This window comes from Gymnoscopelus braueri, assembly GCF_963280865.1.
Source record: "Gymnoscopelus braueri genome assembly, chromosome: 22".
NCBI classification, from domain to species: Eukaryota; Metazoa; Chordata; class Actinopteri; order Myctophiformes; family Myctophidae; genus Gymnoscopelus; species Gymnoscopelus braueri.
The window spans coordinates 1,154,435-1,181,795 of NC_137624.1; the positions used below are offsets into that span (position 1 = coordinate 1,154,435).

Sequence of the window (27,361 nt, forward strand, 5' to 3'; positions counted from 1 at the left end):
TGAGGGTCCCTTGACATGAAAAGGTTTGGGAACCACTCCCACTGCTTTAAAGAATGCTGCTGCCTCCAGTGGTGTAAAGTAACTAAGTACATACTCAAGTACTGTACTTATAAGTACATTTTTAGGAAAGTTTACTTTACTGGAGTATTTCCAATTTTCAGTATTTTTACTTCTACGCCACTACATCTCAGAGGCAAATATTGTACTTTTACTCCACTACAATTATTTGAAAACTTTAGTTACTAGTTACTTTGTAGATTTTGATTATTAATACAAAACATACAGTAACCACTTCAGCCCTATATACATTTCGGCCATTTGAAAAGAGCCAATACAAGCTGCGATGCGACGCATTGTGAGCTTGTAGATCTGCTATTTTCAAAAGATTTTCATACATTTGAAAATGGGACATTCTGCATAATGAGTACTTTCTACTTTTGGTACTTTAAGTCCATTTTGATAGCAATACTTTTTGTACTTTTACTCAAGTAAATCTTTAATTCTGGACTTTTACTTGTAACAGAGTATTTCTACATGGCAGTATTGATACTTTTACTTAAGTAACAAATGTGAGTAGTGTGTCTTTCTTCTTTTTTTTCCCACTCAAGCATTGAGGTATGGATGAGTATCCGAGCAGGAATGAATGCAGCCCACTAGGGAGCACTATCGCACAGGAGAAACAACACACACAGTATGTAGAGCAGATATGAGCTCTGAACACAACAGTAAATAGAAAGCAGGCTTTCTACAGGTAGGCCTACAGTGGAAAACCACCAAGGATAATCAATAGACCAATTATTTGTTTACCAACATTGAGACTAGACTGGACGCACAGGTGACCCCCTCTTGTGTGTTGGCTAGTGCTGCGCGCCCTAGTGAGACCTGACAGAATGGGTTTCATTTGCAACCAGTATGACGCTTGTAACCATGTGTGACGTCGTCTGTTAGGGGTCTATAGACCTGAATCCTTTTCACTTTTAATATACTTTATCATTATGTTCAGGTTATTGGTCAAAACTGATCCAGGGACAAAAGATAATTATTTACTGTCCATATACATTTATTGCTAAGTGTTGATGATGTCCTATTATTGTATAGCCTACTATTATACGTCTTTAAATATCTCTATGAATTTAATACACAGGACCACAGTGGAAACACGCCCTTTTAGCACCTTTGTATAATCGTACCACTGTACTATTTGCAAACTGTACTTAAAAGTATTCAATCAAAATAAGTAAGTTGTAGTAAATTAAATGCATAAAAGTCCTATAAAATACGAAACCATTTTGTGATAATACACAATGTAGCCTACAGAAGTCCCATGAAAGAGGTTAAAGCGTTTTAAAGGATTAACAAAGTTTTTTTTTTAAACAGAAAGAGATAATTTAATCTGTGATCTGCTTGTTAAGTCTTTTCGATAATCGATTGGTCAGGCCTGCAGAGGTAGTAAAGAGGAGATAAGCTCTAAGCGACAGTGTTCCAGAATCTTGAATGAAATCTCCACTTATCAGGTACAACATGACTATTTATGCTCTTGAATGGTTGAATTGAATGTTATGTTAACATTCTGACCGAATATTGAGTGGTTTAGAAGTGTCACGTTAGCCGCAAACAACTTAGATGCTATGAATGCTAAGATAGCATTTATAGCACCTAGTTGTTGATGCTACTACCGTCCACTCATTGAACAAGACGGCATGGTAACCGGAACCCTCGCCCCAAAACACAGTCGCCCCCAGCGGTTCTTGTATTCGTTTTTTTTAACTGAGGTTAAGGTTAGGAATAAGGTTAGGTTTAGGCATAGTATAAGAGTGAAATTCAGCCATGGGGTATTGTTATGTTATAAGAAATAACCACTGTTCAGAATGAGAGTGTCCGCTAGGGGCGCTGTGGGAAAAAGCTAGAGAGGGAAGGAGAGAAGAAGAGAGAGAGCGCGCGCGAGGGAACGGGGGATTCATTCATTGTTTTACGTCTGTTGGACTGTACTGTTTGGCTGAGAGATTATAGTAAAAGTTATTGAGAAGAACCTATACCGTGTTGAACTGAGTCTACTCTGCACCCACACCCACGTCGCTTACAATAGTTTACTGTGGTTATGTTTAGGAATACCTGGTGGCGACTGTTATGAGGTCGCTTGATTTGACCCGGGGCGAGCGTGTTTTGGGGTGAGCGTTCTTGTTTTTGTAATGACACATGACCAAAATAAGGACACCTTAAATAAGTGGTTAAAAGTAGGGTAATTGATATATATATATATATATATATATATATATATATATATATATATATATATATATATATATATATATATATATGAAAGTACTATATTCTGATAGTAATCATTGCTGCAGAGTTCAGTCACAGGTGTCTCTCCAGCTCTTTAGTTAACAAAATATAGTACATTTAGGGGCACGGTGGCGCATTCGGTAGCGCTGTTGCCTCACAGCTAGAAGGTCCTGGGCTCGATTCCCGCCGGGGACGCTGTGGGCGTGTCTTCTCTTCTTCTGAGATGTGCATGTTCTCCCCTTGTCTCTCAGGGTGGTTAATACCCTCATAAAAACATGCAGTAATCCTGGTCACTATACCGCCTCCCCCATGACAGCCGGGGCACCTGATGGAGGGGAAAGGAACAGGTTGGAATAACATGTTCCTTCCACGCGCTACGTCCAACCGGGGAAACTCTCCCCTGTCAGGTGACAAGAAGGTCAGTTGGCTCATGCATTGAAGGAGGCATGAGCTCGGCCCTGGCCTCCCTAGGCTGGTGAGAGGAGTGTAGTGCCCAGGATCGCTTAGAAAATTGGCACCGGGTGAAAAATAAGGGTTACAAAATCACTAAAAAATAATATAGTACATTTTCAGGTAGGTGACAACATTTAAGCCAATCAGAAGAGAGCACTGAAAAAGCATTTTCTGTTTAAAGGGATACTTCACTCTCGGGCCGGGGACACATTTAAAAAAAATATTAAAAATAAATGAAAAAAGTTATGGAAAATTCATGGCCCCCTCACGACACGCAGTGTCCTACTAATGTGTGAGGGGGCCATGAATTTTCCATAACTTTTTTCATTTATTTTTAATATTTTTTTTAAATGTGTCCCCGGCCCGAGAGTGAAGTATCCCTTTAATAAAGAGCTGGAGAGACATGTTCTCTACACTGGCTCCCCGTAGCGGCTCGCATCCAGTTTAAAACCCTGGTGCTAGCCTATAGGGCAGTGAAAGGAACAGCTCCTTCTTACCTCCGGGTTATGGTCGATGCTTACACCCCTGCCCGACCACTTCGGTCGGCCAACTCGGGGCGACTGATTGCCTCGTCGCTCAAGGGTCCTTCTGGCCGATCTACACGGTCACGACTTTTATCTGTTCTTGCCCCACAGTGGTGGAATTAACTCCCCACTGATGTCAGGACAGCAGAGTCACTTCCCATCTTTCGCCACAGGCTGAAAACCCACCTCTTCAGGAAACACTACCCTTCCTCTTCGCCTTGCCTACTTGTTGTTAACTAATTTAGTTGTACGAACTCTTGTTTTATTGGATCTTGTTTATTCGATACACTTATTTGTTTTAGCTCTTGCTCATTTGATTTTCCTATTTTGTCTCATCTGTTTATGAAAGTAGTTATGTACTGTTCTCAGTGTGTCGTCCCTGACACAAATCAACAGTCAGCCAAACTCTGTTCAATGAAAGTCAGGATTCATCTCAGTTTGCTTTTATTAAGATGCCGGTGGTCAACTTTACTAAACAAGGAGTGAAACTGTAGAACAGAAACACAAAAAATACACAATCAGCTCAATAACATAACAATCACATACTAAGCATTTAGTAGTTTTCCCATAATGTACACTCTACCCCACACAAGGCAAGCAATCAATCATTAAAGTTATTAAGCATCCCACATATATCACAAAACAATTCTCAAACAAAGGTGTTTTCATGACTGAGTAAATGTACACAAACAAAAACATACAAGAGATGGTTTCAAGCCAAAAACAAAGAAAGGCAGTAGCAGCTTGTGTGTGTGTGTTAGCTCCTTGGCTGCTGGAGAAAACTGACTACTCCTGTACTGCACACCTGAAATTACTTGCATCAATTAGCTAAAACAGTGCACACATGAAATGAGTTCTCCTAATTGCACATCACATGTCAACATCGAATGCACACAATACACCCCACTAGGGGGTGTCAAACCTATCTATAATAAACTAGATGCCTGGGACAGCACACTCCCCGCCTGGCGTCTATAAGATGCCAGAACACATTAATTATCCTTCTCTTTTCTTGATAGCAGAAGGATGACCTCTGTTATTGGTCTGAGGTAGGTCTTGTGCGACCCATCTTTGTGTGAAGTCTTCCATTTGCAGCGTGGCTGCAGAGTGGGAAGATATTTACGTTTCCAGCGATCCCAGAACTGGTCAGCAAGACTCTGGACCCATTTCCATTTTTGTCTGAAATGGTTGCCTTCTGAGAAATCTCCTATTGGAGGAGGTAACCCAACGTTTTGGGTAAGTAGCATGGCTGGAGTGAGTATCAAGGGAGAGTCTGGGTCGGTAGACACTGGAGTTAGTGGCCTTGTCGACTGTCTGCTTCTCTGCTTCTCTTTGAGATAGGTGTGGTTTTCACATGGTGTGAAGGTTGAAGGCCGGTTGTTCTCTAACACACTGGTTTTGAAGCACTGCACCTTTGGCATGTGAGAGCTGCCCAGACATCGCCTACTAGAACCCATCCCAGGTCAAGCTTGAGGGCAAAGGGGGCGTTGTGAGGTCCATTTACTCGCTTCCTCACCTTGTGCGCTCTCAAGATGTCACGACCTAGCAACAGAAGGATTTGAGCTTTCTCATCCAGTTTCGGGATCTCTGGGGCAATGGGCTTCAGGTGTGGATGGTGAAAGGCTGCCTCCGGTGTAGGTATCTCGGATCTGTTATCCGGTATTTCGTTACATTCAATTAGAGTTTGGAGTGACAGACTGATTCCTCCATGTACAGGTTCTATAGTAAAACCATCAGCTCTTCTCCCAGTTGTGTTTGTAATGCCAGCACAGGTCTTCAGTGAGTAAGGAGATGCATAGCTGTCGATGTGAAAGTGCTCAAAGAACTCCGACTTCGCTAGCGATCGGTTACTCTGATCGTCGAGCATTGCGTACATCTTCACTGATTTCTCCCGCTCACCGTGTGGATAGACTTGGACCAAGCAAATCTTTGAACAGGACTTGGTAGTAAGACCTTTGCCACAGACCTCTGTACATGCACTGATTACCGATGGTGATGAGGATGTGGCTTCTTCCTCCCCGCCGTCACCTGTAGAGGGGCTGGATGATTGAAAATCTGCCGGGGGTGGACCTGGATGAAGGGCAGTGCAGTGGTTTTCACTGTCGCATTCTGTGCACTTGACTGCCGCACTGCAATTCCGTGCCAGATGAGAGGAAGATGCACAGCACTTGAAACAGATGCCATTGTCCTTCAAATAAGCTTTTCGCTCCTCCAGTGTCTTCATCCTGAAGCCTCGACATTTTCTCAAGGGATGAGGCTTTTTATGAATAGGACAGCATTTGCCTGGGTCATTGTCTTTCGCCGATGTTTCTATGCTTGAGGGAGAGACATCTGTTTTGTTGACAGCAACTGGAATTCTCTGACTGTTAGGGGTAAATCTGTCACCTTTTGTGGGGTTACTGCTGAGGAAATTGAAGCTAGGGTCGTTCCTTGCCTTTGCCTCTTGACAGACGAAACTGGTGAAATACCAGAATGGAGGGAAGCAGTCATAGTTTTCCTCCTTGTACCTCATGCCATGAGAAATCCACCTCTCTTGTAGATAGTAGGGCAGCTTCTCCACTATCGGATTGATGCCTCTTGGGGTGTCCAAATAAGACAGCCCCGGTAAATATGAATTGTCTTTGGCTGCTTGTACCTCCATTAGAAGGTCTCCAAGTTCTCTAAGCTTAGTGTATTCCCTGTTGCCGATTTTAGGAAAGGCCTCTAGCTTATTGAATAGCACATTTTCCATCATCTCAGGTGCGCCATAACACTGTGCTAGTCTAGTCCAAGCCATTTTTAGAGCTGAAACAGGGTCACCCACATGGACGGACCGAATTCTCCTCACGTGCTCGGATGATTCTTTAAGTGTGTCGTCCCTGACACAAATCAACAGTCAGCCAAACTCCGTTCAATGAAAGTCAGGATTCATCTCAGTTTGCTTTTATTAAGATGCCGGTGGTCAACTTTACTAAACAAGGAGTGAAACTGTAGAACAGAAACACAAAAAATACACAATCAGCTCAATAACATAACAATCACATACTAAGCATTTAGTAGTTTTCCCATAATGTACACTCTACCCCACACAAGGCAAGCAATCAATCATTAAAGTTATTAAGCATCCCACATATATCACAAAACAATTCTCAAACAAAGGTGTTTTCATGACTGAGTAAATGTACACAAACAAAAACTTACAAGAGATGGTTTCAAGCCAAAAACAAAGAAAGGCAGTAGCAGCTTGTGTGTGTGTGTTTGCTCCTTGGCTGCTGGAGAAAACTGACTACTCCTGTACTGCACACCTGAAATGACTTGCATCAATTAGCTAAACAGTGCACACATGACTGTAATGTATTGAGAGACTCCTTCTGCTGAACAAACACTCTATAGCTATGAGTACTATCAAAATATAGAGATATTTAACACTTATTTTAACCAAAGTAAATCACTTACCCTACCTTTTAATTGTAAATGTACTATATTTCTCCTGTATATAATATATGCCTCTGGCTCTTCACTGCCCGTTTCTATCTTCGCCACCTCCTGGATACGGTTATCCTTGGCAAGCCTCAGGTCGTCTGACTTTGTGAAGAATCTGAAAATAAAATGTAACAATTTCCCACAATTAAGAATAAACGTAAGCCAAGACACAGCACAGCAGTTAAGTCAGGCAATTGCCTTACATCTAGACAAATATTCTAATCACTAACAGACCTACATATAAAGGAAATACAAATAGAAATATAGCTGCAAGCAGCGATAACACGGGCCAGTGAAAGAGAGGGAGAGAGAGACAAACATGGACACTGAATAAATTGAAGAGAGAGAGAGAGAGGGAGACAAGGAAACTGGAGATGGAGGGAGAGAGAGAGAGAGACAGATCATCATGATCGCCTCAACACATCGTCGGGGACAGGGATCGAACCGGTGACCTCCGGACTCATAGGCTGCCTTTCTTCTCATTGAGCTAGAGATATGATAGTCCTGGTAGTGTCTGTTGATATATATAAGTCTTTCCGTCCCTGACGGACCAGGCCTTTGTTTCGCTAACTACTCTAGATCACTGGTTCCCTAACCATCTACCGATAGAGAAATTGTATGTCTCCTCGGAACAGAAACCATTGAAAATAGCCGATCTACAAGTTCACAAAATGTTGCTATCTGAAAGGTTGTGAGATTGTAGATCGTTCCAGAGAGAGAGAGAGAGAGAGAGAGAGAGAGAGAGAGAGAGAGAGAGAGAGAGAGAGAGAGAGAGAGAGAGAGAGAGAGAGAGAGAGAGAGAGAGAGAGAGAGAGAGAGAGAGAGAGAGAGAGAGAGAGAGAGAGAGAGAGAGAGAGAGAGAGAGAGAGAGAGAGACGGAATAGATTGAAGAGAGAGAGACGGAATAGATTGAAGAGAGAGAGACGGAATAGATTGAAGAGAGAGAGACATTGAAACGGAATAGATTGAAGAGAGAGAGACATTGAAACGGAATAGATTGAAGAGAGAGAGAGATGAAAACAGAATGGATTGATTCGACATCTCATCCTATTGCCCTTTCACTAACACTAAGATCACTCGTTCACAAACCATTTACCAATAGAGAAATCTCCTCGAAACCATGCACATGTATTCATTGATACAGTCATGTTTTTTGCAATTCAACTTAAATGAGTCTGTATCAAGTGAGGCTTGAACCGGCAACCTTGCGGTCGTGAGGCACTCGCTTAAGGGAGAAGCCATTGGACCAACAGACAAGACCTGTGAAAAAAGAGATCACACAGATGATACAGTTTCACGCAAATGGCTGAAAAATCCTGGGTTTAAGTGTTTTTCAAACTGCTCAAAATTACGGACAATCTAAGGGGCGGAGCTTCTGGTCAAAGTGATACATTTGTTCCTCATGAGTCAAGGCACATGTGTAAGCAGGTTTAATGGCTGTCGGCCAAACGAGGCATGACTTTTGCCGGTTTAAAGTTTGCATTTAAAAAAAAATGCTATAGCGCCCCCCTTTGGCCAATTGGAGTAAGATTGGTTTCAGTGATATTTGGAATGACCCTCAACATTTCTGCAAAGTTTCAAAGAAATGTGAGTCTGCATGTATGTGTTAGGGGCAGATGAATAATTTTCATAAAACTGCAATAGTTAAAATCTATCTCCTCCTGGGACATAACGATGGGAGCGGATTCTTTCTAAGTGAAAAAATGCAGAAGTTAGGAGCCAATGACTGTTTTTCATATAATTCAAAATGGTGGGAGATCTAAAGGTCAGAGGTCAAAAGTCAGACCACGAAAGTTGTCAGGCATGAAGAGACGCATGTGTGTATCGATGGCTGTAGGTCAAACAGGGCATGAGTTGTACCTGTTCAAAGTTGGCACTTTCAATTGAGTGCTATAGCGCCACCCTTTGACGAATGAGTGTAAGAATTTAAAGAGATAACAGACAAGTTCAATCTCACTCAACTGGTGAAAGGTCCAACACGAATAACAAATTCCTCACAGACACAAATTGATTTAATGTTTGCAAATAGGCCAGAGAGAATAACAAAATCATATAATTTGATAACTGGTATGTCGGACCATAACATCACATTACTGGTGAGGAAACTCACCAGTAAACGGTTTGACAATACCACAAAACCTAAATCCTTTCGCCAGATCTTGATAGGGCTCTAAAACAAACTGATTGGTCTAATCTACTGTGTAGTCAAGATGTAGAGAGTGGCAGCAGTATTTTTGTGGAAACTACAAACAGAGTAGTGTCACCCTTCATAAAGAAGGTTCTGTGTAAACCTATACAAAAAAACACCCTGCCATGGCTCAATGGCGCCCTCTGGCAGCAGATGAGAGAGAGAGATTTTGCACTAAAGAGATCACTAAAATCAGGTTACATCAGTGATAGGCAGATTTTCACAAGTATTAGAAATAAGGTAGTAAGGAATTTAAGGAAAGCAAAAGCTTATTTTTTTATTAAAGTAATAGAAGATGCAAGGGGAAATGGGAAATTGATTTGGGAAACCCTTAATAAATTAACTGGGAGAAATAAGGATCAGAAAACAAAGGAATATGAACTTAAAGTGAATGGAACCTTAATTCAAGATCAAGAGGTGATAGCAAATACTTTTAATAGTTATTTTATAAATTCAGTTGGGGAACTGGCCCAAAGTTTCCCCACTAGAATTCTGACATGTGCCCCTATTAATGATGACAAGCCCATTTTTAGGATAGGAGAAATTACCGAATCTGCAGTGGTTAAGATCATGAGCTCCTTAAGAGACTCAAAAGCAAGGGATGCCTATGACATGGACACAACATTTCTAAAAACACACAAGGATGCATTAGTTTGTCCCATAGTTCATTTGATAAATTTATCAATTAGGCAATGCACTTTCCCTAGCATCTGGAAATCCGCCATTGTAACACCAATTTTTAAGGCCGGTGACCAGACAAATGTGGCAAATTATAGGCCCATTAGTATTCTACCTATAGTGTCCAAGGTGGCCGAGAAATGGGTTGCTCAACAACTGACCGCTCATTTGAATACAGGCCATACTCCTTTGTGTCCACTGCAGTTCGGTTTTCGCTCCAACCATTCAACAGAAACCGCTAACTGCTACTTTTTGGAAAGTGTCAAGTTAAGTTTGGATAAAGGTGGTACAGTGGGTGCAGTATTCCTGGATCTTAAACAGGCTTTTGACACTGTAGACCATCCGGTACTCTTGTCAAAACTCTCTTTCTTTAACTTTTCTACTGAAGCAGTCAGATGGTTTGATTCATATTTAACAAATAGGAAGCAAAGGGTTCGTATTGGTAACAAACAGTCAACATATCTTAACAGTAACATTGGAGTTCCTCAGGGATCAATACTGGGCCCTATCTTGTTCAGTTTGTATATTAATGATCTGCCTTCTGTCTGTCCATCTGTCTCCATACAAATGTATGCTGATGACACAGTTCTCTATATACATGCTGAAAACAAACAACTCGCAGCAGAGAAACTAACTGCAGCCATGGTCCATGTATCTGATTGGTTGAGGAACTCATGTTTACATCTGAATACAAACAAAACTGTTTGTATGTTTTTTTCACGCAACTCCACAGACAATGTTTATCCTGACATCATCGTCAATGGAAACATTATTAAGGTAGTATCTGAATTTAAATATCTTGGAATCACACTAGACTCAAACTTGACATTTAAAAAACATATTAAAAATGTAGCCAATAAAATTCAATCTGTCTAATTTCAGGCACATAAGACCATATCTAACAACAGACGCAGCCAAACTCTTCATGCATGCAATGATTTTCTCACACATCACATACTGCTTCACAACCTGGTCACAGACAAATCTAACAACTCTCAAACCCATAGAATCACTTTACAAACAGACATTAAAAACACTTGATCAAAAACCCAACCGTTACCACCATTGCCGTATAGTTCAAAAGTATAATTTATTTAATTTTGATGGATTTAAACATTTTGCAGATGCTTGTCTCATTTTTAAGGTTTTAAATGGGCTTGCACCTCCACCATTAAAACAGTTCATAGAGCGAAGAGAAAGTGGTGACAGAACAACAAGGGCAACTACCAGGGGAGACTGTGAGGTGCCATTCAGACAGAGTGTGTTTGGTAAAACAGTCTTCTCTGTTAGAGCCTCCCATCACTGGAACAGTCTTCCTACCGAAGTAAGAGAGACCACCAACTATCTAACTTTCAAATTCAACCTTAAAAGATGGCTTAAAGCTAACCAAATTTGTAATCATGAGTAAATTTCGGCTCCATTAATCACTGCCTTCTCATATTTTACTGTATTTGTTTTGTCTTCTGTACTATGTCTACTTGTTTTGTATTGTTGACGATGTCTCTTTTTGTATGGATAACTATACCACTTTTTTAATAGCCTGCTCAGGGACTACAGATGAAAATTAGCCAACTCTGGCTAACTCTGGCTCATTTACATGGACGTGAATAACTGACATGTTGATCAATGTGCATTGTCCCTGTTAAATAAATAAATAAATAAATAAATTATTTCTTGATAGTTTTTCAAGACCATCTACCATATGGCTGAGTTTCGTAAAAAGCGTATGCACGGTTAAGCCAGAACTGCGAAAAGTGGCAGAAACAGAATAAAGGGAATAATAAAACTATGCAACATTTCTTTCAATTATGATAGCTAAAACGAATAATCACTCCTTAAGGGAGGGGGAGGGGGGGGGGGGGGGGGGGGTGTGTGTGTGTGTGTGTGTGTGTGTGTGTGTGTGTGTGTGTGTGTGTGTGTGTGTGTGTACTAGTGATCACTTCGGGACCCCGGTCCTGTTTATCATTACACCCGAGCGAACCACCCGTACGCAGTGCTGATTAGGAGGAGATGCAGCTGTGTAAAGCTTCATTTGTGCTCATGTTGTTGCGTATCGAAAATAGCAGACATACAAGCTCACAACGCGGCGCGTTGCGACGTGGTAATTGCCTCTGATATCTTGACTGTCCGCCCGCGGCGGACAGTCAAGATATCAGAGGCAATTATGCGGGTTGCGGGTCATCAACACCACTCTCACACGCAAAAAAAATCACATTTAAGCCTATTATTAATATTTGGATTAAACTACCATTAAAACCCATCAGAATTATTTAAAGTTTTTATCATGATCTGACAATGTCAGTTTGGGTTCATTCCCGACAGTCTGGTGCTGCTGTGTCTCACAGCGCTGCAGTTATCCGATAGATCAGCCTATTATTCGTACCATGGTGTTGCGCATAGAAAATATCAGACCTACAAGCTCACAACACATCGCAACGCGCCGCGTTGTGAGCTTGTATGTCTGCTATTTTCGATACGCAACAACACCGCCATACGGCGAAGCACAAATGAAGCTTTACACAGCTGCATCTCCTCCTAATCAGCACTGCGTACGGGTGGTTCGCTCGGGTGTAATGATAAACAGAACCGGGGTCCCGAAGTGATAGAATATGAACCAAGCCGGACCCATTTGACGATAATAAAACCCATCAAAACCAGAACTCGTATGGGTCGTGGATATTGTACAAGCAAGCACAGTGACTGTCTGTCTGCAATGGATAAAGTGTTAGTGGCGAAAGTTGGTGACACACATACACATTGCAGGCAACTAAGGCAAGTAATCAACCTCCCTTGCGCCATCATTCATGTATAACATTAACAAAACTAAACACAAGCTGTAGGTTTTGCATATTAAGGTTGCTAGATGTAAAGGCCAAAACATTATTATTATTATATTAATTTGTTATAGTATAACAAATTAATCAGTATAACAGTTATACTGATGTGCGATGTAGGCTACGGTGTCGCGCAGCAGTTCACTCACACTCACTCATGATTTTTTTTCACTGCGGGTTGCGGGGCGGGTCGAGTCGTTGATTTATATATCGTTTTGCGGCACGGGTTGAGGCGGGTTCGGTTCCGCGGTGGGGCGGGGCGGGTCATGAAAAAACCCGACCCCCGCATCACTAGTGTGTACTGTATGAAGCACCAAAATAGGCTACTTTATCTATTTTTATGAGAGAAAGTACGACATTCCTTTTACGTAAAAAAAATAAAGTTAGTTAACACTAATTCATACCTTGTACATAAACATTTTGAGTGTCTGATGGAGCTGTTTTTCCTTATCACCCACATAAAGTACCGTTAACTTTCATAAAAGCAACAAAAAAAATCAGCCAGAGACAGGCAGCCATTGGATAAAATTATTATATTATATTTAGTCAGACAGAGAGACCATGGGAAGGTTTAAAGTATCACAGGTATTTCACGCATCATCGGTCGGCGTCTCTTTCACCATAGAACGAAAAGACTGGGCTTTTACAAGGCCTGTTATCAGTTATACAATGACATCATAGGATGTGACATAGATGAATTTCCGAGCGAAGGTGGACTTCTTGGATTGGATGAGAGTGATGATGATAGTCGTCGTCAGATGAGGATGATGATCATAGATGATGAAGATGGTGTGACAGTTTATCTTGGACAAACAGCGTCCAAATGTCTCAAACAACACGTTGACCTCGGCTCTAACCGGTCACTGGTCAGTGGTCACTCGGTGGCACTGAAAGAATGGTTATCGGAGAAGAACACTGACATGTAGTGTTCTAAAACATTCCTTTTAACTGGAAATATTGACATAACTCGAGGAGCCGACAGATAGCCACAGAAAGCCTGTAGCCAGCTTGACCTTGCATAGAGAGACAGGAGACTAAAGTACATGACTGGATTAGGCCAATATGACACCATTATATTATTTTGACATTTAAAGCAGTTTATGACACTAGACAGATTATAATCAACAAGATCAGACAATACAACTAGAAAAAGTGCTCCTCGGAGCACAGGTCTCCGCCAGGTCAGGTATTGTAGGTTATTGTGGGACAGCAATGCTCGGAAATCAGTCCTGCAAACATTAGACATATCCGTAGTGAGACATATCCGTCTTGATCACATGACCATAGAGACAATGTGTACCGATTTGAGTAATATAAAAAAAAATCTTTAGCAAAAATGTATCTGCTGGTGGCGCTGTATTAGGCCAATGTGAAAAGGTTGGCATTTCTTCTTCAAACTAGTGGAAATGTGCATGCAAAGTTTCACTGCAATCAAACACGTTCATGATTTGAGGCATTTTGTTCAAAAGAAGCCATTCCTGCAAACTTTAGATGCCAATCTTAGCCAATCAGGATGGAATATGAAAAATCGGACGGATCCGTCTTGGTCACATGGCTATAGAGTTAATGTGGTCCGATTTGTGTGATGTTAGGACACAATCTGTAGGAGTAATTTTTAAAAATGGGTTCTCCTGGTGGTGATATAACAGGCTGATCTGCTCTGGTATCCAGGGAGTGTGTGCTGTGCACAGTTTGACGTCAATCGGGCCAACGGTGCCGGAGATTAGCTGTTCACAGATGGCACACATACAGGGACGGACAAATGGACAGACAGACAGGGGGCATAACATAGTCTCGGCCAGGCGGAGACAATCAATGCAAAACAAATAAATAAGTGGAAGAATAAATCTGATACAATCAGAAAATACAGTGATAGTCTAGGCAGTATTTCCGTGTAAGAGCACCTACCAAGTTTGGGCCTTTAGCATGCTGAGAACTGTAGTTATGGCTGTTTAAAGCCCAGCCAATAGGAACACAGAGGGGGCGGGGCTTAAGCTATTACAGCCTGTCCCTATTGGCCGTGTAAGAGCACCTACCAAGTTTAGGGCGTTTAGCATGCTGGGAACTGGAGTTATGGCTGTTTAAAGCCAAGCCAATAGCAACACAGAGCTAGGGGTGGGGCTTAAGCAATTACAGTCCGCCCCTATTGGCCGTGTAACAGCACCTACCCAGTTTGGGGCCTTCAGCATGCTGGGAACTGGAGTAATGGATGTGTAAAGGCCAGCCCATAGAAACACAGAGGGGGGCGGGTTTGAGCAATTACAGCCTGTCCCTATTGGCCGTCTAAGAGCACCTACCAAGTTTAGGGCGTTTAGCATGCTGGGAACTGAAGTTATGGCTGTTTAAAGCCAAGCCAATAGCAACCAAGGGGCCAGCCTGAGATTTTTACATTGACGCCAATACGGAAGAGACAGTTCGTATGAATGGCCTGTAGTTTCACTGTTTTACCCCTGCGGGGGTCAGAAATAATTTATTTTAACGCACGCCGATGGGTTTTTGACAAACTTTAGACTAGATTTTCTTACCTTAATAAAAGTTGTCATAAATACTATATGCTTCCAGTCGCTAGTTTAAAGTCTCCTTTCAATCATCATGAAAAGCGTTTTGGTAAACTATGGTCCCATTTATTTTAAAATTGACGATAAAGTAGGTTATGCTCTGGGAGGGGCGGGATGATTTGATTGACAAGATACACAACCAATAGCATTCATTCCCCGCCCCTGCTTTTGATTGACAAGCTACCCAACCAATAATGGTCTGGTTTCATTCTGCAGGATATGACGCGATATGACACGATATTGAAAGATGGCGGATTGCACACAGCTGAACAATCGGCTTCATTTACGGTCTGTAGAGTCTAGGGGCGTAACGCTGTCATTCATTTTATACAGTCTATGATAGCAACACAGAGCTAGGGGCGGGGCTTAAGCAATTACAGTCCGCCCCTATTGGCTGTGTAATAGCACCTACCAAGTTTGGGGCCTTTAGCATGCTGGGAACAGGATTTATGGCTGTTTAAAGCCCAGCCAGTAGGAACACAGAGGGGGTGGGGCTTAAGAAATGTCCAGCCTGTAAACATTTGCAATTATTTCACAAGATAAAAAGTCTTAAAGAACTTAAAGAAGTCAAACATTGAAAAGAATTTCCTTAAAAAAATTATGCATTGAAAATAGCAGATCTACAAGCTCGCAATGCATCGTGATGTGACACGTTGTTCACTTTTCATGCTCATCACAAACCCATTTTTTGTGTGAAAATATATTGCTGGGTGATGTAAAAGTAGCTTTATTTGTTTAGGATACAGGACAGGTGGGCACTAGGGACATCTGGGCACGATGTAAAATTGGCTATTATGTCCAAAAACGAATATTTAAAAAATGGTCTTAAAGGAGAATTCCGGACATTTTAAGTGTTGTCTTTGATGTGTCGTTACTCACCTACCGACGTAAAAAGTGGCATTGTTTTTTTCCAGAGATTCCCCTGTCGTCATTTTTTCAACCCCCTCCGTTGCTTGTTTCTCTACCTGGCAACACCAAGTTGCCAGGTTCTGGAGAGAAACAAGCAACCAGTGTTAAATCGTTCGGCAGTAGCGCTAGCCTCTCAGGAACTTTCAGCGCATGTTTGACTATCATGAGACTCTACAATGAGTACTAGTAGAGAAAAAAATAACTTTGCATCGGTTATAATAGACGAATTTCCCTAAGCCACGCGCTCCCATTATGACAACGGAGGGGGTTGAAAAAATGACGACAGGGGAATCTCTGGAAAAAAACAATGCCACTTTTTATGTCGGTAGGTGAGTAACGACACATCAAAGACAACACTTAAAATGTCTGGAATTCTCCTTTAAGTAATGTAAAGTATACACGACGTGAACATGCATGGTACATCATTATCAGACTTAGTTGTATGCTTCAACTTCTTGTTTAAGCCCCAAAATGACTGGATATACATGTTGTGTAGCAATTAGTAGCAATTGTAGAAATATTAGACCTTAATTGTCGAATGTTTAAGCATGTTCTAATGTTCACTTTACTTTACTCAAGAAAATGTTTCAAATATTACATTTTTTAAATAGTCAAGTTTACATCGAGGTGCCCACCTATCCTGTTACCGCCTCTGGAGGTGAGGGGTGGGTGCTGGTGTGGAGATCAGTGAGGGGGGGCTGGAAGTACGGGGAGTCCTGGGTTGTCCCTCTCTCCCCTGTACAGATTTGATAAGCTCCAGATTGGGGGACTGAGCTTGGCCATCAGGTGTATGGGGAAGATGGTCTCCTCAGCATGGAAGTGGTGTCTAGGCAGGGTTGGTGAAGGAGTGTGGAAGTGATATGGTTTACCTTTGCTTGGAGCTTTTTAACAGCTAGAGGGGAAAGGTGAACAGCCCATGATGTCTGGGCTCTAGTGCTGCACGATTAATCGAAAAAAGATTGTGATCTCGATTCAGACACCTATGCGATCTCGATTTTAAACTATGACGATTTTTTTTCTTTTTTCTTAATATTTTTATATTTACAAGAGAATTGTGTGAGAATCGTGTGAGAATCGTGATCTCAATTCTTATGGAGGAAAATCGTGATTCACATTTGAGCAAGAATCGTGCAGCACTACTGGGCTCCATTCACTATTATCCTAGTGTAACCAACCTCCAGGCCCATTAGCGGCCATGTCCCTCCCTGCTGCTATCCGACAGACAAGCATTGCTTTTCCTGTGGCGGTATTGGCTCAGAGCCTCTGTATCATGACCAAAAGCCTATTATCTCCCCCGTCCAAGGGGGAATTCCCCTTTAGGCTATTGGTTAACATGTTGAATGGAGACCCAGGCTTGAATTCCGGGCGTTACATCTGCATACATGTAATGCTCTGTGTCTTTGTTCTGGAGTTTTTTCTTAACTATTGAGACCAGCGGGACTATCCAGTGAGCCAGACCGAAACAGCCACCCCTGTTGTTCTGAAGCGCAGCCATGCACCACATGGAGGTAGAACCACCATTACCGGGGACTGACTCTCCCCACTCTTTCACTGCCTACCTGGAATTTATATTACACTTTTCTAAGTACTCAAAGTCGCTTTACATGTGTGTGTGTGTGGGGGGACCAGGGGGAGAGGAGAAAAAAGAGAACAACTTTATTAGGAAGAAAACTCAAATTAAAAGCAATAAAACAGTAAAAAACAAGAGTCGAAATCAAAGTTTAACTATGAGCACTCCTCCTGGGCTCACAAGTGCCCCACTCTGTAGCCTTAATGGGACATTACTATGCCAGCTGTTGGAGGGTTTCATGCCAGACATGGTAGAGGGAAGAAGCCCAGGGCGTTCTAGGTCCCCATAACTCATCCATGCTCCAAGTGCCCAAGGAGCTATCCAGTGACCCAGATCCCCCATACTCCCCTCTTCCCACCTGAGGGGCATCTTTGGCAAACCTTTAGATTAGACCCCCTCTTACCTCCTCACCCACACCCACTACCCATACTCTCCTCTACCCACCTTAGGGACTCCATGGCCATGCTTCTCCACCTCTGCGTAGACACCCAGTAGACATTTAGGTTCTGATAGCTCTGCACTGACCTCCATAACCACCCCCATACCCCCCTCTACCCGCCAGAGGGGCTCCATAGCCCTGTTACACTCATCCACTACCCCTGCCTAGACACCCAGTAGACAGACACATTCTGACTGCTTTGCGTGACCTCCACACCCATAATTGGCTATGTCTCTCCAATTTATCCCCACTAAGGAGCCCATCCCCAAGTCTGGAGCTTTTCATATCCATATGTACAGTATGTATGTACATAATAATTTGACATGTCATGGGATGAAGTTGGTTGAAAACAAATATTCACCAATAAATCATAATTTTCATGACATATGATTTTTAGGTAGTCCTCAGATTTGATCTCAAATCTGAAAATGGCATTGCATTCCCCATATACTGTATGAAAACCTAAGTACGCTAAATTCAATCAAGCTTCTGTTTTTAACATATTTCAGCATAGTGGTGGCCGCCATCTTTAAATGGTAAAGTAAGCAGCCATTTTTGATCTGGGCATACAACCAATTTGTATTCAGCACCCCTTAATACCCCTAAAAAACATGTATGCCCTGAATTAACACTATTTGCCTTCAAGGTTACCATTTTTGGAAATCTGACCTAGACTACGAGTTGTTCTCTGCTGATGTTACCTCCTCTCTCCTCCTTGTAGATCTCACAACCCTTCCTGTGTGTAAAGAGGCGGTTTCCCCTGAACAGCAGGAGATGAGTCCCAGTCTGGTCCAGGTGAAACTCGGACCTCCACAGATTCAAGAGGAACAGCAGGAGGAGTTACTTCAAAGACCTGAGGAGGATGAGCCAAGACGCCGTGCTGTGCGCTACACACAGGATGAGTCCAACGTGCTCGTGCAAGAGGTCGAGGCACGGCAAATTCAAATCTTTGGGACATTGGGACAGCCTCCCCGAAATTCGGTGGTGAACCAGGCGTGGGCCGAGGTAGCGGCGGCCGTTTCCGCGTCCTCAGGCATTCCCAGGTCTGTCCAACAAGTCAAGAAGCGGTTTGCTGATTTGAGGAGGATCAGAAAAAATAAGGTTTGTTGCCTGTATAGATGTTGGATATTTCCACTGACCACAATGGCTCTTGGTCATTAATCAATTTGGCTCTTTGTATCGTAGCCTACTGCTGTACTTTGAAATTGTCAATGAAATATTCACTCCAAAGGTCGCCGCTAATAGAGGTCAACAGATGGCCACGGGAGAAGGATCAGCTTCGGTGGAGGTTCTGATATCACCAGAGGACGTCGCCGCCTCTACTCTCTTCCCCGAAAGTATTGACGGCTTAACTGGTAATTCCTTCCAATTCCACCTGGTTTTAGTTAGATTCTTTTTTGGGCGGGTGGGAGGGCGTAATATGGATGGTCAGAAACAAGATAGATAGATAGATAGATAACTTTATTGATCCTGTGGGGGAAAATCAGTCGCCCAGAGGTAGCACAGCAGTTAAGTGTTACAGGTAAAGAGGTTAAGAGTAAGGAAATAATGTACTGTTGTATACAGCAATACAAGGCAAGAAAAAGAAAACAAGAAGCACTGTCAAAAGAGAACAAGAGTATACAATAAAAAGAACCTATACAACTGTCCTGCACTATGCAGGAAAAAAACACTGCACTATACAGAAAAACAAACAAGGTTACAGTGTCTCACCACATCACGTCCTGCCCTATGCAGGAAACAACACAAGGTTACAGTGTCTCACTGTATCCCATCCTAAATCAAACAAAGTGATCATTACAGTCAGTGCAAGGCTAATCAGAAAAAGTGTCCATTTCAATCAGTGCAATGCAAAAGAAAGTGACAGTGTTCACAGTGAAAAGAAAAAGTACCATAACCATACCCTAAGAATGTCATTAGAGGTTCATCTAATATTCCAAATGATGTTACAGTTACAGTAGACCTGGCAGAGCGACCATTGTGTGTCTCGTTGTAAATCTTCAAAGCAACTTGATAAGCTGCTTTTTTCCTCTTAACACATTTACCGCCGGGCCCGTAGTTCTACGGGCCGTTAAATCCAACGGTTAAGCGCCAATCCCGTAGCCTACGGGCTGTGGTGCTTTTTCCTTTTTTTCGAATTTTTTTTTTTTTTTAATTTTCTAGGGGGACCATTTTCAGTGTAACACCACCCGATCGGACCGGAAGTGCGATCACGTTTTTTGTTTCCCGTCTGTCTCCATTCTAAGTCGTACACATAAACCCCTGTAAAAGCTGTACAGGACATGTAGTTTTTCATCCTCGCATTTCCCATGTTAACTTAAACGATCAGAACTCAAACATGGCGGCTCCGTTTGACACGCGGTCTCGACGAGTAGACACCAGGACATGTGCCCGTTGTTTACAAACATTGGATCGGGCAATCTAAAGGATTTTAACGGGGCCTATGGCGACCTGAAAAAAACAAAAAACAACAATAAAACCTTGGCACTGGTGAGTACATTATGAGATTAGCCCTTGGCGGTGGATGTGTTAAGTAGGTGAACATTTTCTTTGTTGTTAGAGAAACAGTGAACCTTCTAGTAGGAACACACTCCCTCTCACACAAACAACTTGTTTTAATTATAAATAATTATCGGACATTATTATGCACAGTCTGTCGTTCATCATCATATATTATTGACATCATTATGTTTATTATTATTATTATTACTGCCATGCTCCCAAGATGTGTGTGCAGGTGTAGAGGTATTTTACCAAATTAACACCCACCTGGTGATGACCTGGTGTAATGCCACGCAATTCCTATGAAAAAAAAAAAAAAAAACTGAAGGCAGCAGAGTTCTAATCAAAACAAAACAATATAGAAGAATTGTCCAAGATAATAATCACACGGAAAAAGAACAAAATGACTCCACAAATGAATGTCCCGAAATCAAATTTGGTCAAAACTGTATGCCTCCCATCCTTTCCGGCTTCAACAAGCTACAGTACTTCCTGTCCAAAATTAACCCCCAAAATAAAACTCAAATTCTACAGTTAATGTCAGCATGACTAAATTCTATAAGTAAATTATGTAGTTCAACACTTATAAGGTGGAGGCTGCTGGATAAAAACGAAATGACAATTCATTGTAAATTAACAACGCAGTTAACAATGCAGTTATTTCTAATGTTATTTCCACAGATGACTCGTCCACCGTAGCTGAATCCGGCCAGGAGGAGGTCGGGGAAGACGGAACTTCGTCCGCATCGGGCGAAGCCCCGCTACCAGAAACGGGGGGAGAGCGAGAGGAGGAGATGGATCCGGGCGAGGCTGAGCCAAGACGCCGTGCTGTGCGCTACACACAGGCTGAGACCAACGTGCTCGTGCATGAGGTCAAGGCACGTCAAATTCAAATCTTTGGAACATCAACCCAGCCTCCCCGAAATTCGGTGGTGAACCAGGCGTGGGCCGAGGTAGCTGCGGCCGTTACCGCGTCCTCAGGCATCCCCAGGTCTGTCCAACAGATCAAGAAGCGGTTTGGCGATATGAGGAGGATCGGAAAAAGGAAGGTTTGTTGCTTGTATAAATGTTGAATATTTACATTGACCACAATGGCTCTTGGTTGATTAATCAATTTGGCTCTTTGTATCATAGCCTAAAATATTCACTCCAAAGGTCATCGCTAACAGACGGCAACAGATGGCCACGGGAGAAGGATCAGCTACGGTGGAGGTTCTGATATCACCAGAGGACGTCGCTGCCTCTACTCTCTCCCCCGAAAGTGTTGACGGCTTTGGGGGGATTGAGGTTGGCGGGGTAACAGGTAATTCAAATTCCTTCCAATTTCACCTGGTTTTGGTTGGGTTCTTTTTTTGGGGGGGGGGGGAGAGAGCATGGTAAGGCGTGTAAGGTGTGTAATATGGATGGTCAAAAACAACAGACTTGTGTTCATTATACATAATTATCAGACATTATTATGCACAATGTCTGTCAGTCATCATATATTAATGACATTATTATTATTACTGCCACGTTCCCGAGACGCTTGTGCAGGTGTAGAGGTATTCTACCAAATTAACACCCACCTGGTGATGGCCGGGTGTAATGCCACGCAATTCCAATGAAAAACAAAAGAACTGAAGGCAGCAGAGTTCTAATCAAAAGAATTGGCCAAGATAATAATCACACACAAATCACAAACAAATCCACAAATTAATTTTCCTAAATCTAATTTGGTCAAATAACGGTACGCCTCCCACCCTCAACACCAAAAATGTCTGGCTATGTAATGTCAGCTTCAACAAGTTACAGTACTCCCTGTCCAAATTCAACCCCCAGAATAAAACTGCAATCCAACTCAAAATCTACAGTTAATGTCGCAAATGACGCAAACACTTTTATTTTGAAGGTAAAGTTTACCATAGGAAATCCCATATCAAATCAGCATAACTAAGTTTAATAAGTAAATTATGTAGTTCAACACTTATAAGGTGGAGGATGCTAGATCAAATTAGATATTTTATAAAAACTTTAGAATCATATTTGAAACATATGAAAACGAAAAATACAAATAATACAATCTCACAATTAAAAAAAACTTCAAAGTGGCTCCAACAGTAACCTAAGTGGCCTAATAGTGTAACAAAGATTTCTCAGGGGAAAAGAATGAATCATAACACAAATGTACAAATTATTATTTCAAAAATGATTTCCTCAGATGACTCGTCCACCCTAGCTGAATCCGGCCAGGAGGAGGTCGGGGAAGACGGGACTTCGTCCGCATCTGGCGAAGCCCCGCCACCAGAAACGGGGGGAGAGCGAGAGGAGAAGATGGATCCGGGCGGAGGGTCGTCGAGGAGAGGAGAGGCGCGTGATCACAGGCGGAGATCCCGTCGAAACATGGATCGACCGCTTCAGCTCGACCAAAGTTAGCATTTTGAATCAATTAAAGTGACGTTGTGTGATTCAACGTGTTGTGTACATTCAGTACAGCATTCAGGTCTTTCTTGTTTCTGCCGTGAGGAGTCTTTGTGTCTACTGGATTGCAAGGGAGGAGCGTAAGCTGTATTTAGACTGGCTCTATGATCTCTCAAATCCAGCTGCTGTGCTGTGTAAGGTTAAAAAAAAGAATTCAGTTAATACATTTTAATTGTCACAGTCAAATATTCCTTTAACACATTACCTGCCTTGATATCGTTTTTTTATCCCCTTGCCTTTGTAATTACCTTACATAGACGATCGTTGAAACGCCGTGGAAGCCACGTTGTGTACAAAAAACAACAACAAAAAAAGTCCCCGTGGGTAGGCGGAGGGATCCGTGTATCCACTGGGACAATAACATTCCAACCGCGAGCAGCCAATTTGGGGCTATGGCCCGTTGAAAACGGGAGGTTTTCAATGCAAAAAAAAGAAACTGAGTTAGGAGTGTTTTTCTAAAAATCCCATAGTTGGGCTGGATGGATGTCTGTTTTTGTGGAATGACGTCACATCCGACTACTTCTTCTCTGAGTGACGAGGGATCATTCCAAAGCTGTGTTAGAGCGAAATTTAGAAAATAATAATAATTTGATAATAGAGCGCATTTATGCGTTCTTGACAGGCAAGTGATTAATTAAATAGAATGCATATATGCGTTCTTCGCAGGCAATGTGTTCATATTAAAATCTGTATGTGGACTATTCGTTGACAGCCCTAGTCGGTACAGTTGCATATCGTCGCTGTCGGGTGGAAACCTTGTATGTCCAAAACTATTATGTTTCAGAAAATGGAAAAAATAACCTGTGTTCCAATGGATCCAATGTAGTTCTTATTTACAAGCTCTTTTACTACTTTTCCTTGGTTCAACATTAATTAACCCACACACACTCATTTTCTTTTTTAGTTTTTTTAATATATCAGATATCAAATATCAGATCTACAAGCTTACAATGCTTGTAGACTTTTGTGAGATACTGTTGTAGGACAAAGAATTTGTATTATTACAAATTAAATATTTGTTTACAAAAATAAAGTTGAATTGTGAAGATGAAAAGTTTCTGCACGACAGCAACGATATGTCAACAGTTAACACTAATTTATACTGTGTTTGCTTGACAAAAATGTAAAAAGACAGAAGAATAAATCTGATAAATCTGATACAATCAGAAAATACAATGAGTGGTTCTCTGCTGATTTTACCTCACCTCCTCTCTCCTCCTCGTAGATCTCACACTCCTTCCTGTGTGTAAAGAGGAGGTTTCCCGTGAACAGCAGGAGATGAGTCCCAGTCTGGTCCAGGTGAAACTAGAACCCCCACAGATTAAAGAGGAACAGCAGGAGGAGTCACTTCAAAGACCAGAGGAGGAGATGGAGCCAAGACGCCGTGCGGTGCGCTACACGCAGGCTGAGAAGAACGTGCTCGTGCATGAGGTCAAGGCACGTCAAATTCAAATCTTTGGGACATCGACCCAGCCTCCCCAAAATTCGGTGGTGAACCAGGCGTGGGCCGAGGTAGCTGCGGCCGTTACCGTGTCCTCAGGCATCCCCAGGTCTGTCCGACAAATCAAGAAGCGGTTTGCTGATTTGAGGAGGATCGGAAAAAGGAAGGTTTGTTGCCTGTCTAGATGTTGAATATTCACTAAAATATTTGAAAATAGCAGATCTACGAGCTCACAACGTGTCGCGATGCAACGCGTTGTGAGCTTGTAGATCGGCTATTTTCTAATAGCCCAGTTATAAAATAGGGCTAAAGTGGTTAATGTATGTTTTATAGTGTAATAATTTATATCTGAAAAGTAACTATTGTACTTTTACTCCACAAAAATTATTTGTAAGCTTTAGTTACTAGAGAAGTAGTGGAGTAGAAGTTAAAGTATTGGAAATTGGAAATACTCAAGTAAAGTACAAATACCTCAAAATTGTACTTAAGTACAGTACTTGAGTAAACGTACTTAGTTTCTTTACACCATTGGTCATAGCCTACTGCTGAAATTGTCAATACAAAATTCACTCCAAAGGTCATCGCTAACAGACGGCAACAAATGGCCACGGGAGGAGGATCGGCTTTGGTGGAGGTTCTGATATCACCAGAGGAAGTCGCCGCCTCTACTCTCTTCCGCAAAAGTGTTGACGGCCTTGAAGATGGCGGGGTAACAGGTAATTCGCTTTGTTTCCAATTCCACCTGGTTTTGGTTGGGTCTATTTTTTGGGGAGGTGGGAGAGCATGGTAAGGGTATACGCAATATGGATGGTCAGAAACAACAGACTTGTGTTCATTATACATAATTATCGGACATTATTATGCACATTGTCTGTCATTCATCATCATGTATTAATTACATTATTGTTATTACTGCCATGTTCCAGAGATGTGTGTACACCCACCTGGTGATGGCCTGGTGTAATGCCACGCAATTCCAATGAAAAACAAAATAACTGAAGGCAGCAGAGTTCTAATCAAAACATATAATTGTGTGTGTGTGCGTATGCATGCGTGCACGCACGTACACACACACACACACACACACACACACACACACACACACACACACACACACACACACACACAGGATTGTCAAAGATAATAATCACACGGACAAAAACTCCACAAATGAATGTTCCGAAATCAAATTCGGTCAACAACGGTATGCCTCCCACCCTCAACACCAAAAATGTCTGTTTATGTCATGTCAGCTTTAAAAAATGTCAATTTATTGTAAATTAACAACGCAGTCAACAGTGCAGTTAATTTCCATGTTATTTCCACAGACGACTCGTCCACCGAAGCTGAATCCGGCCGGGAGGAGGTCAGGGAAGACGGGACTTTGTCCGCGTCTGGCGAATCCCCGCCACCAGAAACGGGGGGAGAGCGAGAGGAGGAGACGGATCCGGGCGGAGGGTCGTCAAGGAGACGGGAGGCGAGTCGTCCCAGGCGGAGAGCCCGTCGAAACGTCTCCAGGCCTGGGGACCGGCCGTTCCTAGACATCCAGCAGGAGGGCTTCCGAATGCTGGGGATGGAGCTGGGGCGGCTCGCCGACTCAGTTGAGCGTATGGCTCCAGCACTTGAGCGCTGTATTGAAGTGCTCGTGCGCAGCACCGCAGCACTGGAGCGGCTCACTCATTTGGGCCCTCCGCCTCCCCCTCCATCTCCTTCGGGAACAGCAGCACCGCCAGCCCCACCATCAGCAGCAGCGCGATCTCGCTCTCCTCCCAGCAGGACCACCAGAGCGGCCCAGAGTGGCCAATCTACTCCTCCCGGTCCCTCCCATGGCCAGCCGCGCCGTCGTGGCCCACGCCTGCGCCTACCAAGGGGAGGAAGATGAGTGTCTTGTAGAGTTCTCAACGGGCCTGAAAATTAAGGCCCGGTCCTAACTGGGCCAGTCCGAACAGGGCCCGGCCCGAACAATTACCATTATGTTAGGCCCGAAAACCCGGAAAAACCTGAAGGAAAAAAAAAGAAAAAAAGATAGCCAGTAGGCAGTGCCAGTGGCTCAAATTATAGCAGAGTGACAGACTGGACATATCATATTCAGTTGTTCATAAAACATGCCAATTTAGTCAGTTCTGCACAAAATAGGCTAAAGCTGTTAAATCCCTGTTGTCAACTTGTCAGGTATCTCTCATTCTCGCTCTGAACACAGCAGCAGACCTACAAACCCAAAACGTGTTCATCTGCCTTCTATCCTGGGCTTGCGGATCTGTACACGGCACACCCACCAATATTTGCACCTCTGCCATTGTCTGATTTATGTCCTTTTAAGAACCGATCTACAAGTTCCAAACGTGTTAGATCCTGACGCATTGTAGACTTCAGTGGGCCCCCAATATCAAAGCAGCATGCTGCCCAGGCCAGCGTAGCAACAACTTCTCGCGCCTGACAGACTGTCACTGTGCGTGTGTCCTGTAGCCCTGACGCGTAATATTGTTCTACAGCTGCTACATTCGTCTAATACAGCACAAAACCCTAGTGCTCCAACTGGTTTCGTGGTGTGCCTCGCCAAGCGTTGGACTGCCGTTACTGAGCTCCGTGATCGAATCCCGCTGGAGGCACTCTTTTTTCCGACAACCGCAGACTATTTCTTTTTGGCTAATAAAGTATAGCGACAGTCAGGCGTGCAGTCTCAAGCGAACTTGAGCCACAAGAGGCACCACCGAGCAAGCTAAAGCGAGCGAGTTGCCGTGCCGAACTCTTGTGTCTTGATCTCATGCGCAAGTTTTTCATTTTTTTGGGTACATGTTTATTTGTTTATTATCGTCATTTGTATTATCATTAATATAATTTTGAATATTGATTATTTTACTTTACGTTTAACATGAGGCTAAACTAAAAAGTTAAGTAGCCGTTGTTTTGATGTATTAAAAAAAAAGAACATGTCAACTCAAGCCTACCCTTTTTCTGTGACGGCAAGGGGACACATTCAACTGCTTTCAGGTTTCCTTTCTGTTCAAGGACAGGTCAGCTGGTTTAAGTTCAACTTCAGGCAAGGGGAAGGGAGAC

The 27,361-nt window shown here is 42.7% G+C and overlaps 1 protein-coding gene across 3 annotated transcripts; it reads left to right on the forward strand.

Moving 5' to 3' along the window:
• The first annotated feature begins 1,451 nt into the window (after positions 1 to 1,451).
• Positions 1,452 to 26,366, forward strand: LOC308078358 (uncharacterized protein). Of its 3 annotated transcripts, none has more exons than XM_080419486.1 (9): positions 1,452 to 1,514; positions 18,626 to 19,005; positions 19,136 to 19,259; positions 21,088 to 21,455; positions 21,541 to 21,709; positions 22,604 to 22,813; positions 24,089 to 24,471; positions 24,882 to 25,020; positions 25,633 to 26,366. In XM_080419486.1, the coding sequence occupies exons 2-9, from the start codon at positions 18,679 to 18,681 to the stop codon at positions 26,184 to 26,186; spliced, it is 2,274 nt and encodes a 757-aa protein (XP_080275612.1). In that variant the 5' UTR covers positions 1,452 to 1,514; positions 18,626 to 18,678; the 3' UTR covers positions 26,187 to 26,366. The 3 variants fall into 3 exon arrangements, with proteins under 3 accessions (XP_080275612.1, XP_080275614.1, XP_080275613.1); XM_080419488.1 differs by having other exon boundaries at positions 21,562 to 21,709; XM_080419487.1 differs by having other exon boundaries at positions 21,106 to 21,455.
• The last annotated feature ends 995 nt before the right edge of the window (positions 26,367 to 27,361 follow it).

What these genes read in the sequence shown, in the direction of transcription:
- LOC308078358 (XM_080419486.1), top strand. Translation starts at nt 18,679, where the DNA reads ATGAGTCCCAGTCTGGTCCAGGTGAAACTCGGACCTCCACAGATTCAA. An exon ending in TGAGGTTGGCGGGGTAACAG is followed by an intron (nt 21,710 to 22,603) that starts GTAATTCAAATT and finishes TGATTTCCTCAG; the next exon opens with ATGACTCGTCCACCCTAGCT. An exon ending in TGAAGATGGCGGGGTAACAG is followed by an intron (nt 25,021 to 25,632) that starts GTAATTCGCTTT and finishes TTATTTCCACAG; the next exon opens with ACGACTCGTCCACCGAAGCT.